This window comes from Phascolarctos cinereus, unplaced genomic scaffold (assembly GCF_003287225.1).
Source record: "Phascolarctos cinereus isolate Bilbo 61053 unplaced genomic scaffold, phaCin_HiC Scaffold_1;HRSCAF=81, whole genome shotgun sequence".
NCBI lineage: Eukaryota > Metazoa > Chordata > Mammalia > Diprotodontia > Phascolarctidae > Phascolarctos > Phascolarctos cinereus.
The window spans coordinates 62753233-62769585 of record NW_027555514.1 but is presented as its reverse complement, the minus strand read 5'-3'; the positions used below and the strand labels follow the sequence as shown (position 1 = coordinate 62769585).

The following is a 16353-nucleotide window of genomic DNA, read 5'->3' as shown; positions in this document are numbered from 1 at the left end:
TGCATTATGCAGGGATCCTTATGTGTGACTTAGTGCCCAGTTTCTATTTGAGTTTGAAACCACTGATATGATTAATGAATAGTTACTTTGTTTCCAGTTCTTTTCTACTACAATTAATCATTTTATGTGTATGGAATTCGTGTTTTGCTCATTTACCTCTTTGGAATATATGTACCAAAGGGAAATCTCTGGGTCAAAAGATGTAGACATTCTATTGACTTTCTTAGCATAATTCTAAGGTGATTTCCAGGATGGTCATACAGTGCTGTGATATTTAGGGAGAGCTCTGATATCTAGAGGTCCTAGGTTCAAAGCCTGGCTTTGTCACTTGCCACCTTTGTGAGCCTGGATGAATTAATTCATCTCTCTCGTCTACTCTTCCAACTTTAGATTTTATGATTCTGATTCTCTTAGTAAGAGAGAGTGCTGATTATGCTGGATTTTATATATATATATATATATATATAAGAGAGTGCTGATTATGCTGGATTTTTATATATATATATATATATTATATAATATATATATATATATATATATATATATATATATATATATATATATATATATAAAAAGGTAGGTTATTGCAACAGACTCAGGTTCAAAGAATGCTTGTGTTGGCTGGAAATTCAGCAGTGCTCTGCACCAACCCCTTCATGTTTCAGATGAGGGAACCAAGACCCTGAAAGGTGAAAGAGCCTATTTAGACTCACACAAGTAGGAAGTGGCTGAGGTCCAGAGAGGATGTGATTTGACCAGGTCATACAGTTGCACAGAACAACCCAACTAAAAGCAAGAGTCACCAGAATGTTTCATTGATTCATTGTGGTTCAGTTGGGTAAAGCAAAATTGTGGATTTTATTCCAGTAACAAAATATTTGGCAGAGATGGTAATATCTGTACCCCATCTATTTCATAGGGTCTTGGCAAATATTAATTAGTTTTTAAAACAATAATAACTCCCTTGTCCATATCATCTTAAGGTTTACAAAGCACTTTTCTCACAACACTGTGAGTTAAATAGTACAAATATTTTCCAAGTATTCTTACAGGTGAGGAAACAGAGTCTCAGTGAAATGAAGTAACTTGCCCAAGTCACACAACTACAGGGATCCCACAGAGCTCAGTTTTGAAACTAAGTCCCCTGACTCCAAGTTTTTCCACTATACCCAAATGCATAGATACTTCTGTTATACATAACAGAAGTTAAAGGCGCCTTTTATATAAATTTTGGTTATTCATGGAAGTCTTACTTTTAAATTCTTATTACATAACTAATTAAAGAAAAACCTCAAGTTGTACATTGACATAGTTCATTATCTTTTATTTTTACTCCAAATTACCCAAGAGGCAGTCTTTTAAATTTAAAACAGTTAATTATTTCTACCCTTCTCCTGACCCTATAACTCAGGAAAAGTAGAGCGGTATTTTGCATTGCTCTGAGATATGATGCTATCCACTTTCAACATGGAATGGGAAATAAGCAAGCATTCTGAGCAAACAGAAAGCTGAATAACTTTTCCAATTCCTTTTTACCCAGGTTTGTAATGGTTTTTATTAGTATACTTTAAAGTTTTATGAATTTCCAGAATGCCAAGCACAGCTATAATTACAAAGACGTGTTTTCAAGACAAAGTGAAATGATTCTAGATTAACCGCCCTCATTTCTGTAGTGCTTGAAAGCTTTTCAAATGCCTTCCACACAATGACCCTTCGAGCTAAATAGTGTAAGTATTTTTTTCTCCATTTTACAGGTGGACAAAATGAGGTTCAAAGAGATTGGTTAAGCAGCTTACTCAAGGTCACACAAAAAATTGTGTTTGAATTACTGGGGATAGATTGTCGATAGGTTTCATTTTGGGACAGCATTATTCATGACTATATACTTTCACTAACATTTGGCTAGCTCAGAATAAGTGTTTGTTGATTGCCTGAATGATCGTGGCCAGATGAGACCAGATTGAGGTGGTTTCAACGCTGCTAGTTCTCTTTCAGTTGAGTGTTTAATTTTATGTTACATATACGTTTTTCATCATTTTTTTTGCTAAGAATGGATTTTATTCCAGGAAATGTGTAAAAATTGAGGCTTTTAAAAGAGACTACTGGTAGAGCTATTGCAGAGCCTATTGGTGTAGGGAATTCACATATTTCAAGGATATTCAAGCCCATAATGAAACAATCTATCACCCCAAAGACAAAAGAAAGTGTGGTTGAAAATTTAAAACTGACAAACTATTGCTGTGAAAGGCTAATTAATCCTCAAGAAACCAGCAAAGACTCTCAGAGAGGCCTGGCAGCCCGAAGAGTTGTTATTGACTCCTCTACCATGTGGCATAGGCATCATGAATTTGGAAGAAAGAGAGACAGAGAGAGAGACAGAGAAACACAGAGAGAGAGAGAGAGAGAGAGAGAGAGAGAGAGAGAGAGAGAGAGAGAGAGACAGAGAGAGACAGAGACAGAGACAGAGAGAGAGAGAAACACAGAGACAGAGAGACAGAGACAGAGAGAGAAAAGGAAGGAAGGAGGTAACCGTTGCTATGAAGAAAGCAAAACTTCTTGTCATAGGCAAGACCATAGAAAGACTAAAGACTAAAGTATAGACTAAAGACTGGGGGGGGGGTTATTCTTTACTAATGAAACTTATTTTTCACTCAACACTATATCAAAATTATTATCAGAAGTAGTCCAGGTGAACCTGCAAGATCTGATAATCTTCATTTATCTATAAAACAACTACTCCAAAAAAAATGGGGTTGTTTTTTTTTTAAATTTCAGATGGGCCTGGGAGTCTTGCCTATATGAATGATGACATATGACAAATGTATTGATATATTGAGAAACAGAATTGTTCCAGAATTATATAAATTCCCAAATGAAGATGGACTATTGCAATATGACCTTATTTCTTACCACAAATCATAATAGATAAGAAATATGTTCAAGGTATGAAGATAAACATGTTTACGAGTGGCCTGGAACCTCACCCGATTTAAACCCTATTGAAAACTTATGGGCTATAATTAAGATTAGATTTGGAAAAACAGACTGTTTGTCAAAAGTATGCTTCATAGCCACTGTGATGAAAACAAAGCCAATGCAACCAAGATTAGAAGGGAAGCAGAGAGCTGGGAAATAATTTTTACAGCCAGTATCTCTGATGAAGATCTGATTTCTAAAATATATAGAGAACTGAGTCAAATTTGTAAGAATACAAGTCATTCCCTAGTTGATAAATGGTCAAAGGATATGAACAGGCAGTTTTCAGGTGAAATTAAAGCTATCTATAGTCATATGAAAAAATGCTCTAAATCGTTATTGATTAGAGAAATGCAAATTAAAACAACTCTGAGGTACCACATCATACCTATCAGATTGGCTAACATGACAAAACAGGAAAATGATAAATGTTGGAGAAGATATGGGAAAATTGGAACACTGATGCATTGTTGGTAGAATTGTGAACTGATCTAGCCATTCTGGAGAGCATTTTGGAACTATGCCCAAAGGGCTATAAAATTGTGATTTTATGTTACATACACATTTTTCATTACTTTTTTTTTTTGTTAAAAATGGATTTTATTCCAAGGAAATGTGTAAATATTGGGGCTTTTTAAAGAGAATACTGGTAGAGCTATTGCAGAGGCTATTAGTGTAGGGAATTCACATATTTCAAGGATATTCAAGCCCACAATGAAACTATCAATCATTCCAAAGCCAAAAGAAAGTGTGGTTGAAAATTTAAAGCTGACAAACTATTGCTGTGAAAGGCTAAGTAGTCCTCAGGAAACCAGCAAAGACTCTCAGAGAGGCCTGGCAGCCTCACCAAAACCCTTTGATCCAGCAATACCGCTACTAAATCTGTATCTGAAAGATATCATAAAAAATAGGAAAAGGGGAACCACATGTATAAAAATATCTATAGCAGCTCTTTTTGTGGTGGCAAAGAATTAGAAATTGAGGGGATGCCCATCAATCGGGAAATGGCTGAACAAGTTGTGGTATATGAATGTAATGGAATACTATTGTTCCATAAGAAATGTTGAGTAGGCAGATTTCAGGAAAACCTGGAAAGACTTGCATGAACTAATGTTGAGTGAAGTGAGCAGAATCATGAGAACATTGTACACCATAACAGCAATGTTGTGCGATGACCAACTTTTGTTAGACTTAGCTCCTTCTCAGCAATGCAATGATCTAAGACAATTCCAAAAGACTCATGATGGAAAATGCTATCCACATTGAGAGAAAGAACTATGCAGTCTGAATGCAGATCAAAGCATAATTTTTTCTCCTTTTTTGTTGTTTTTTTGTTTTTTCTTTCTTGTGGTTTTTCCCTTTTGTTCTGATTCTTCTTTCACAACATGACTAATGTGGAAATATGTTTAATTCTGATTGTAGATGTATATCAAATTGCATGCCGTCTTGGGGAGGGGGGCAGGAATTTAGAACTCAAAATCTTATAAAAGTCAATGTTGAAAAGTAAAAATAAATAATTTTTTAAAACTAGCCAATGTGATGATTAGTTTCATGAAAAAGGAAAGGAAATTTATTAATCTTATGAATTCAATTTCAAATTACTTAAAACAAGTTAATGTAGCCAAAGGACATGTTGCATGTGAAAAGGTTTTTAAGCTGTCAAGTTTATTGTATGTAAATAAATTAAATTATTTTATTTTGTCCAAGTTAATTTGCATACAACTGATAAGAGTAGCAGACTAGGATATGAACCTAGGTGTCTCCTAAATCAAAGTTTTTTCCATTATCTTATGGCTAGCTCTCAATACTTTATTGCTCTCCTCCATAACTACAGATAATAAAAAAGTTGACTATTTGAGATTTTAGCACTATCTATCATATGCTCCTTACTCTAGAGCTGCAAAGACCTTAAAGATCATCTAGTCCAATGCCCTTATTTTAATCCTAATTCCAGCTAAAGCCCTGAGGGGTTAAGTGATTGTCCCCAAACCACATAAGTAGTAAATAACAAAATAGCATTCAAACTCAGGTTCTATGATTCCAATTTCAGTGCTCTTTCCTCTGTAGCATGGTGCTAATCTTAGTTACAGTTATGGTCCTTCATGGGAAGAAGGCATATAGTTTAACTTTTTTTTAAGTTAACAATGAGATAGAGATGATCACAGCAAGTAAAATGGATAACTTGATTACATGAAACTAAAAGCCATTCTGCACAAATGAAACCAATGCAACCAAAATTAGAAGGAAAGCAGGAAACTGGAGGATGAGGTAGAATTTTGCAGTGAGCCTCTCTGATAAAGGCCTCATTTTTCAAATATATAAGGAACTGATTCAAAATTCATTATAATTACAGCCATTCTTCATATGACAAAAGGTAAAAGGATATGAATGGGCAATTTTCAGAAGAATAAATCAAAGCCATCTGTAGTCACGTGAAAAAATGCTTTAAGCCACTATTGATTAGAGAAATGCAAATTAAAACAACTCTAGGTACTACCTCACCCTATTAGGTTATCTAACATGACAGAAAAGTAAAATAATAGATGCTGGAGGGAATTTGGAAAAAACAGGGGCACTGCTGTACTGTTGGTGGAGTTGTAAACTGATCCTACCATTCTGGAGAACATTTTGGGACTATGTCTAAAAGGTTATAAAACTGGGCATACTCTTTGACCCAGTGGTACCACTGGGTCAACAAAAGAAATCAACAAAAAAGGGAAAGGATGTATATATAGAAAATTATTGATAGCAGTTCTTCTGGTGGTAACAAAGAATTGAAAATGAGACAGAATGCCCATCCATTTAGGAATGGCTGAATAGGTTGTGGTATATGATTGTGACTGAATACTATTGTGCTATAAGAAATTATGAAGGGGACGTTTTCAGAAAAACCTGGGAAGACATATATGAACTGATACAAAATGAAGTGAGCAGAACCAGGAGAACATTGTACACAGTAACAGCAGTATTGTGATGATGATCAAATGTGAAAGACTTAGCTAATCAATACAATGATCGAAGACAATTTGAAAGGACTCACAAAGAAAAATGTTCTCTATATCCAGAGAGAGAACTGATGAACTCTGAGAACAGATTGAAGCATACTTTTTTCACTTTATTTTTCTTGCTTCTTTTTTTACACCACGGCTAATGTGGAAATATGTTTTGCATGACTTCACATTTATAATTGATATCATATTTGCTCACCTTCTTGATGGGTGGGGGAAGGACTAGAGGAAAGAAGAGAACTTGAAAGTCAAAATTTTTAAAAATTATTGTTAAAGTATAATTTTTTTTTTAATTAACAATGAGGGAAAAAATGCTCCAGGAAATCATATGGAGCCTCATTTGCACCAAGATATAGAAGACCATATTTTACTGGGACCTTTTCAGGTCAATCACACATATACACTGAAAGGGTCCAACTTATTTGCACTTTTCAAACACAACCTAAACCAAAATAACAACCCCATCCCAAGGTCTGAGCAGAAGGATATCCTGCTACAAGATTCCAAACAAAGTTCAAGTAAAAAGCAAAGTCTCTTTATTTGTTTTTCAGCTGAATTTCCTTTTTCACTGTGTCTGTAATTGCACCAACAGACCTTCTGCATGGTATGTCTTTTCATTTCTCGATGTCCTTTCATTTTTGCTATCGGCCTACAGCTGTACCCAGTCCACTGGCATCACTGGTCTCTTTGCTTGACCTTATTCTCCTGCATTTCTCTATGGGGAAAAGAGACCTTTATATTAGGTAGGGATCACTCTTAGTTACCCAGAGGTGGGATAGGATAGAACCCTGATCACAATGTCTTAATATATCACTGTCATAAAGAAAGAACCATTTTATCTTACAGAAAAACTGAGTCAAAAGTTAAACAGCTAGATACACCAAAGGCAGGAAATACCTGATGCATGTGACCTACAAACAAACTCACCCTTCCTATATACTATGTTAACATTTACTTTCCAGTTAAAATATTAGTTTGGTTATGAAACATTATTTTCTTTTGTGTAACTGTAACAAACATAATATATAAAATCTGTGAAAGTCTTGACCTTGACACTTCATATTTGTATTCTTACATTTAAATTGTAGGTAGCAGGCACGCATTTTTGCATGTAAATTTTAAACATCAAGAGAAAATGGTTCCTTTTTTAATTTAAAGAAATTTTAAATTAAAAAAACTATGATAAATAGCTTTCCCTTTTGGACCCCATATGAAAATGTACTTGGTACCTCTGTAATGTGTGTGTGTGTATAATATATACAATGTGTGCCTGTGTGTGTGTGTGTATACACACATATACACACACACACTACAGAGGTACAAAGTATATGCACTGTGTACATACATACACATATACACAGACACAGACACACACACATACACACACACACACATACACACACACACACACACACATATATATACATTACAGAGGTACAAAGCAAAATTTCATGTATGTGTTGCATATATACTATGTCTATACACATATATGTGTGTGTGTCCCTGTGTGCACATGTATTATTGTAGATTATAGTCATCCATGTTTGTATCTTTTTGTGTGTATGATTTCATCTGGGTAGGGAACTCCCTAAATAGAGACTCCCTTCACAGACATTGATAAGCAACTCATCTGTAACTCAGAATTATCTGGGGCAGTGTGTGGTTAAGAGATCTGCCCACGTTCAACAACTTAATATGAGTCATAGTCAGGACTTGAAACCACCTCTTTCTGACTCCAAGACAGGGCCCTTATCCAATATAATAGCTAGCTTTATATAACACTTTGAGTTTTATAGAGTACTTTATATATCTTAGTTCATTTGATCCTCCAAACAACCTTGGGATGAGGGTAATATGATTATCCCCATTTCACAGGTGAGGACACTGAGTCTGAGAGAGGTTGAATGCTTGCCTGGCGTGACACGGCTAGTAAGTGTCCCAGGCAGGATTTGAACTTAGGTCTTCCTGACACCAAGATCAATACAATATACTGTGCTGCGTCTCAATTGTGGTCTTGTGTCCACCCCGTGTAGTAATTGTGGACTCCATAAAGCCAGGGACTTTGTTGCATTCTAGCTTGATGTGAGAAAAACATACTAACAGTGAGAACTACCCGAAAGTAGAATGAGCTGATTCTGGAGACAGTGGGTTCTCTTCCCCTTCTCCCCGCGACATTCCCTGCATTGTCATTTGTCTAGTATATTATAAAGGGGATCCTTGTTTGGGTATGGGTTGACTATACTAAAGACCTCTGAGCACTCTTTCAACTCTCAAATTCTGTGATCTGTGACACTATCAAATCAGCGGAGATTCCTTAATTGTACAGAAAGGAGGCCCTCCATTATGCAGTGATCTGTTTGTATTACTGCTTTGTCCTTTACTTTCAAACTCCTGAGAAAGACATTCAAGAGTGGGGCAGCTAGGTAGACAGAGCACCGGCCCAGGATTCAGGAGGACCTGAGTTCAAATGTGACCTCAAACATATAACACTCACTAGCTGTGTGACCCTGGGCAAGTCACTTAACTCCATTGCCTAACCTCCCCCCCCAAAAAAAAAAGACATTCAAGATCATTTATAATCTGGAACCATTCTACCTTTCCAGTCTTAGCTCATACTGCTCTCACTCATGTAATCTATACTCCAGCCAAACTGGACCACACTCCTCCTTTGCTCACAATCTTTCCTATTCCTATAGTCATCCACTTTCTGAACTTTTCTCTCTATTGAGTAGGGACTGGCTTTTTGACTTTCTTTATATCTCCAGCACTTAACACACAACACTTAACACATAGTAGGTCCTTAATAAATGTTTATTTACTGACTAATAAAATCCTACCTATCCTTCAAATTTGAGTTCAAATACCAACAGCAGTTGGAAGACCATTAAGTCTTCCTTGATCACCTGGTCAGTAATGGTTCTTTCTTCTCCACTTCAGACCTCTTGTATAGTTATTATGTATAAGAGCCTTTTATATATCTGTCATATTGTCCTACTACACTACAAACTCCTTATATAAGGTCAGAAGCCTTGTCTTATCTAAATCCTGCGTCTACCTCCTAAGCACAGTGCCCTGTATGCATTTGTCGTTCAATCATTTTCAGTCTTGTCCAACTCTTTGTCACCCTATTTGGGGTTTTCTTGGCAAAGATACTGCAGGGGTTTGCTATTTCCTTTTCCACTTAATTTTATAGATGAGGAAACTGAGGCAAACAGGGCTAAGTGACTTGCCCATAGCTAATGTCTAGGAGGTAATTTATAAATGTTTATTTAGCTGTATTGGATTCATCCTTCCCATCTGCCCAGTTATTACTCAGCTCTCTATTTATCTCTATGCATGTTAAATTAGTCCTGTCTATGTCTCCCTTTGTCATCTGTGTTTATTTTTATGATCTCTTTGTCTTGAGTTTCTACATCAGAACATCAGTTCCTTGAAAATTGCAGGCTGCAGAAAAGATGGTTTAGGTTCTAAGAAAGTAAGCGTTGTTTGGGGGATACTCAGTACTTAAAGTAAGTAGCAGAAGGATTATTAAAGAAGAAACCAATACCTATATTCTAATAGCAGCTGATTACAGGCTAGAACAGATTTATCAGAAGCCCTAAAAATGTCCTGAGGTCAGAGAAAAACATGCAAGCAATTATATTTTTAGAAAAATAGAGATTAAAGCAGTTAAGTTAGTGACAGGATATTTAATTATACTTAGGAATGTTTTTTTTCTTTTTGATCTTTGCTGAAATGGGGATATTTCAGAGGTTGTAATATGACAGAACCACAAAACCTTAGAAGGATCTCAGAGACAATTTGGCCCAACCCCTACCTAAGGAAGTAAATTACAACCCTTCACATTTGATCATCGAACACCTTCCTACCTGAAAGCCTTCAATGATAAAGAGCTCAGCACCTTCCAAGGTGGCTTATTTCTTTGGTGACAACTCTTTAACTATTTAGGAAGTTTTCCTTATACATAGTGTCTCAAAAGTCTTGTGCAATCTGAACCCTGCACTGAACAGTAATCTGACATTCTTCTGCTCAATGATCCTAGTTCTTCCTTCTGGATCTAGCTATAAAACCAGTCTGATCCCTCATCTAAATGTCAGTCCTTGAAATATCTGAAGACATGGACCAATTCCCATCTCTTCTCCAAAACCACGTTTTCCTTTTACTGTTCTAAAAATTCTCATTTCCTTTATCTGATCTTCATATGAAATGGTATAGTATCCTTCACCATCCTGGTAACCCCCCTCTGGACACATTTTAATTTACAAAGTAACATTTAGAGCTACACACAATACTCTACACATTCTGTGACCAAATCGTAGAATGGGATATTGAGGAGAGAGATGTTCACGTTACCACTTCATGGCATTAGTCCTTTATTATGCATCATATTCCGGCATTGGCTTTTTGGGCAATCACATCACACTGTTGACTCATATTGAGCTAAAAATCTACTGACTTTCAAGTTTTCCCCACATCTATACACAAACTACTTTTTCCATGAACTATAGTTATTCTTTACTGTGCCTATACAGCTTTTTTTTTAAACTAAAATGTAGGATTTCATCCTTAATTCTATATTACATTGATAGACTTGGCATATTGTTTCAATAAGGCTAGATGTTTGTGAATTCTGACTGTGTCATTTAAGGAATTAACTCTACCTCCCAGCTTCATGTCATTGAAAATCTGCTAAGCAGACTATCTCTGTCTCCATGCAGTCCACTGTTAAAAAGTTGAACTGTACAGGGCAAGGAAAAAGCCCTGTGACATTCCATTAAAAACCTCCCTTTGGGTCACTACCTACCTGTCTTTTGAATCTCATCAGTCTACCCAGTTTTGATGTTTACCTAGTAGTCCCGTCTTTCAGTCCTTAAGGGTATTGGGAGAGACATGTTCAAATGCTTTCTTAGATATACTATATCTAAGATCTTTCCCTCATCCATTAGTCTAGTATCTTTCAAAAAAGAAAATGGGATTAATTTAATATTTTTTTAAATATGCTTTATTGATGCCTTTTGTCTTGATGCATGATAAAGAAAAACAATTAGGCAAAAAACATCTGATACAGGGATAAAGTGACTAAATCTGATGATGTACAAAATATTCTGTCCTGGTAGGCCCCAAACCTTTACATCATGAGGAGGCAGGTAAGTTCTATTATCTGATCTCTGGGACCTTTATTGAATTTCTTGTTGTTGTTCAGTTATTTTCAGTCATGTCCAACTCAACCCCATTTGGAGTTTTCTTGGCAAACATAACTGAAGTAGTTTGCCATTTCCTTCTCTAGCTCATTTTACCAATGAGGAAACTGAGGCAAATAAGGTTAAGTGACTTGCTCAGAGTCACACAGCTAGTTTCAAAGGCCACATTCAAACTCAGGAAGATTCATCTTCCTGACTTCAGGCTGGAAACTCTATCTACTCTGCCACCTAGCTGCCCATATATATGTATTTGTATCTATGTATATAAAAACATGTATATATGAAAAACATGTGAATATGTATATCTTATAAAATATTTGTAAATAAATGTATTTGTAAAATATGTGTATATATACATGTGTATGTATATATGTATATATACATATATACGTGTATACATACATCTCATATGTTCCTTACAATGACCCTATGAGGTGAGTACTATTATTATATCCATTTTACAGATGAGGAAACTGAAGGTGAGAGGTTAAGTGACTTACCCAGAGTCACATGGCTTATAAGTGCCTTAGGCAGGATTTGAATTCAGATCTTCTTGACTCCAAATCTAGTGAACCACTGTACCCAGTTCTCAGGTGTGATACAGATAGGCCGCCTTGCTCTTCTGAGTACGGGGCAGCATATTGTTAGGAGCAGCATGGATGTCCGGGACCAGCCCTGGCACAGCTTCCACATGGCAAAGACACAGGCAGATGTTGATAAGGCCCAACAGCCGTGCCAAGGTCCCATAGTGAACTTGGAGCTCTGTTTTCTCACATACTAGACTGGATTTCATGACTCCACTCTCGTTGTTTCTCTTCATGTCTCCTTGCTGGTATTTGATTTTACGCTCCTTCTTGGATTTTCCATAATATCCTTGCTTCTTTTTCCCTCTACCTTCTCCGAGTTTGGATTATTGGGGAACTGAGCTCATAGACACCTGTAGGCCTTGTTAGTAGCTGTTATGTCTCCCCTTTCTTAAATATCCTAAAGTCTCTCCTTTAATAACCCACCCTAGTCTTGTTTCCCCAGGAATCAATGTAAAACTCATCCGTCTGTAGTTGGATAATCTACCTTTTTTCCCCTTTTGAAAACTCCAAACACACTCCCTCATTTCCAGTTCTATGGCGCTTGTGTCCTCTACAATTTCTCAGGTTACTGACAGTGATCTGGCAATCACTTCAACAAGTTCTTTTAGTACCATGGGATGGAATTCTTCTGGGCCCACTGACTTGAATTAATTGAGAAATTCCTTTGCCATTTCACCTTATTTATACTGGGTTACAGTTCACTCTTAGTCATTTTTGGTTTATCCTCCTGAGTCTAAAGATCAATCTCCTTGGTGATAAAAACAGAAGAAAAATAAGCACTGAATCATTGTCTTCTCTCTGTCATCCATTATCACTTACTCCCCCCCCCCACACAGCAATTCTATCCTTTTCTTTTTTCTTCTTTTTTTGCCCCAAACCATATTGCTTTTTAAGGTCCTTTGAGTTTCCTTAGCATTATAACAAAGTTTAACTCATATTAGATGTTAGCCTTGTCAACACTTAAGGACTTTTCTAGAAGGCATTGTGGTGTCTTCAAACAAGTTTTGAATGTGTAGTCAGAAAATATATATATTTGAACTCCAGCTCTTCCATTCACTGCCAAGATCAAGTTATTTCACCCCTCTGGGCTTCAGATTGCTCATCTGAAAAATTAAGGTGTTGGAATAGATGACCTCTCAGGTCTCTTCTGGCACTAAGCTATGGTACTGTGTACTACTTCAGGCTTTGACCCTATGCTAGAGTTTCTGAAATATTCTTCTTTTTCCCCCTTGAGGCTGGCTTAACTTTCTTTGGGTTTCTTTTTTGTTGGTGGTGGGGTGGGGGGAGAGAGGAGGAGAAGAAGGGACTCTATGAGACCTGAATACCAAGCAGTGGCAGATAATGTTTGCATGAATGAAAATAAAACCAAGGCTGGTAGCACCATTTCACAAATGCTAAGAGAATATTAACAAATGCTAAAGATAAAGGGGGGAGGAGGGAAGGCTCAATTAGCTGGTACCATTTTGATTAGGAGCTGATTAGTTTGTCCCGTTAAAGTACCACAGAACAAAGTGATTAGCTCCCTTTTAAAAAATAAGTAAAAAATATTTGACAGTATAAACATGGTGAGAGAATTACTATGAGGAAAGTCTAAAACCGAGTGGGGCAGAAACAGCACGTTCACCTGTCATTGGCAACTGAGACCTTGAGAACCTGCTGGTGTGTCTGGATTTGAAGCAAGCCCCTCTCACTCTGGAAGTGAGTTAGGATTTAGAGAGCGCTGCTTTTGTTTCTTTTGCTTTGCTTTTTCCTTTCTAGACCCTTAAAGGGACAGGATATCTACTTTGTCTTGGCTCTGTTTTTCCACAACCTTTATTTAAGTGTACGGTCTGGTACATGAAAAATGACCACTCCTGGTGGCACATTACTGTATGATTTGTGTAGACTTGGTTCAGTACCTAGATTACCTTTCTCGATCAGTGATTTCCAAACTGTCTTCTAAGGATGCCTTTGGACATATGACTAAATTCCTTGAAGTCACTACATCTATGTAACTTACTCTGGGTTTTTTATGTCTATATGTTCTCTTTCCATAAGACTCTTTCACTGGGACTCCCCCCCCCCAACCCCAACTAGAGCACAGAGTTAGACCTAGGACCTTAGAGATTATCTAGTTTAACCATCTCACTTTGAAGATGAAGTGATGCACATACAAGTTAGGTGACTTGTCCAAGGTCACACAGGCAGTAAGCAGAAAAGCTGGAATTTCAGGTCATATAACTCCAAGGACAAGGATCTTTCCTCTGAACTACAATCTTCTTCCCCGGCTCAAGCCTCAACTCCCATCACCCATTAGAGCACACAATAACAAGTTTTAAGGATGAGCTTTGCTGTTGTTGTTCAGTTGTAGCCAGCTCTTCCTGATCCCATGTACCTTATATCCATGGGGTTTTCTTGGCAAAGATACTGGAGTGGTTTTCCATTCCTTTCTGAAGTGTGTCCCAATTTGATAGATGAGGAAGAAGACAAATAGGGGTAAGTGACTTGCCCAAGGTCACACAGCCAGTGTCTGAGGACTGAGTTGAACTCAGGTCTTCCTGACTCTAGGCATGGTGCTCTATCCACTGAACCACCTAATTGCCGAAGGGTGAGCTAATTCTTCCATATTCCCTTCTGACCAAGATAAAAAACAATCACTCCCTCTCTGAGGTTTCCTTTCTTTATTCTGTGTATTTTGCATATGCCTGTTTATTTACATGTTATCTACCCCACTAAGAATGTAAGCTCCTTGAGGGCAGAGACTCTTTTTAGGTGTTTATTTTGGATCCCCAGAACTGAAGACAGTGCCTGGCATATGATAACTGCTTAACAAATGCTTCTTGAGAACAAGAAGGCTCTAAAGTAGACTTGAGTTACCTCCACAGCTCTTTCTCTCCAAACTTAGTCTATGTCTGTTCCTACACACTGCCTCTTTTCACAAGCTCAAGAGTAAGGCTTCTTACCCTTTATTGTGGCATGAACCCCTTTGGCAGTCTGGTGAAGCTTATAGACCCCTTCTCAAAATCCTGTTTTCAAATGTGTCAAATATGTAGAATTACAAAGGAAACCAATTATATTGAAATATACTTATCATTGGAGTCCTTAGGGAGCTTGAGGATTTCAGGTTAACAATCTAAGCTGTACAGAATACTAGTCACATTCATTTCATGAAAAGAAAGAATCTTATCCCTATAAAAGTTGCTATCATTTCAATTCAACAAACATTTATTAAAAGCCTGCTATGTTCCATGCACTGTGGTATAAATGCTAGAGATACAAATAAGAAAAAGACAGTCCGATGCTGAGTGAAGTGAGCAGAACCAGAGAAAATAGTACACAGTAACAGCCATGTTGTGCAATGACTAACTTTGATAGACTTAGCCCTTCTCAGCAATGCAAGGATCTAAGACATCTCCAAAGGTCTCATGATGGAAAATGCTTACACATCCAGAGAAAGAACTATGGAGTTTGAAAGCAGATCGAAGCGTACTATTTGTCCTTTTTTTTCTTCTGTTTTGTTTTGTTCCTTCTTTCTTGTGGTTCCTCCTATTGGTTCTAATTCTTCTTTATGTGACAATATGCTTAACAAGAATGTATAAGTAGAGTCTATATCAGATTGCATGCCATCTTGAGGAGGAGGGAGGAGGAAAAAATTTAAAACTCAAAAGCTTATGGAAATGAATGTTGAAAACTAAAAATTAATTAATTAATTAATTGATTAAAAAGAAAAAGACAGTCCCTGCCCTCAAGAGCTTACAATCTAGTGGAGGAAGCTAATATACAAAAGAAAGCTGAAAAGACAGGATCACCAAAGGGTACATGAGCAGGGGCACAACAATGTTTGTGGAGTCCAACCAAGCAGAACCAATGGTAGAAAGTTCCAAACCCTCTATAGGAAGGCTTTGAGAGGAGTTTATCACTCCGAACTCTAACCTTCCAATCAGAGGGGAGAGGCTACTAGGGAACTGGAAGATGTTGAATGTCCGAAACTGACATAATCTACATAGTGAGGAGATTTCAGGGTGTGAGCTTTTCTTGGGGGATGTATAATTTTACTGGAGTCAAGCAGAACCCACTGGTGGAAAATAAAAATATCTTCTACCTCTTTAGAACTATGGAACATCATGGATCAACTATTCCTACTTTTTGAGGACTCAAACCAAATAACCAAAAAAATGGTGTTTTGAAGGGGTTTTTTATTCATTTAAATATTTCTTTCTTCTTTTTTTTTTTTAAAGAATGACCAAGCCTTGGGTGATATGCAGATAGTCGGAGGGGATGACTTTTCTGAACTAGCTGGCAAGGTATGTCCATTCAACTTGTCTCTCTGAATGCTGATGTTGCAAAAAAGTCAATAACATTTATTGCACTAAATTTTACACACTTTTCCCAGTTTTTTTAAAAATCCATTTCATATAAATGGAGATGAGAATGCTTGTAAGGGTATCTCTTTCATAATGCACTTATTTTAGAAAACTTCGAGGACAAGATGCAGACCTTTTGACTATCTGAGCTTTTTTCCTATCCTCATTCAAACAGCTTGATAATAGGAATTATAGATTTAGAGCTTCAGGGACCTTGGAGATCTTCTAGTCCAATACC

The 16353-nt window shown here is 37.0% G+C and overlaps 1 protein-coding gene across 1 annotated transcript in view; it reads left to right on the top strand.

Moving 5' to 3' along the window:
- The window catches only part of PRTFDC1 (phosphoribosyl transferase domain containing 1), a 98254-nt gene that overhangs the window by 59720 nt on the left and 22181 nt on the right, over window positions 1-16353 (top strand). The window contains exon 4 of the mRNA XM_020978217.2: window positions 15990-16055. Coding sequence (XP_020833876.1) covers window positions 15990-16055 — 66 coding nt within the window. The remainder of the gene's footprint in view (window positions 1-15989; window positions 16056-16353) is intronic.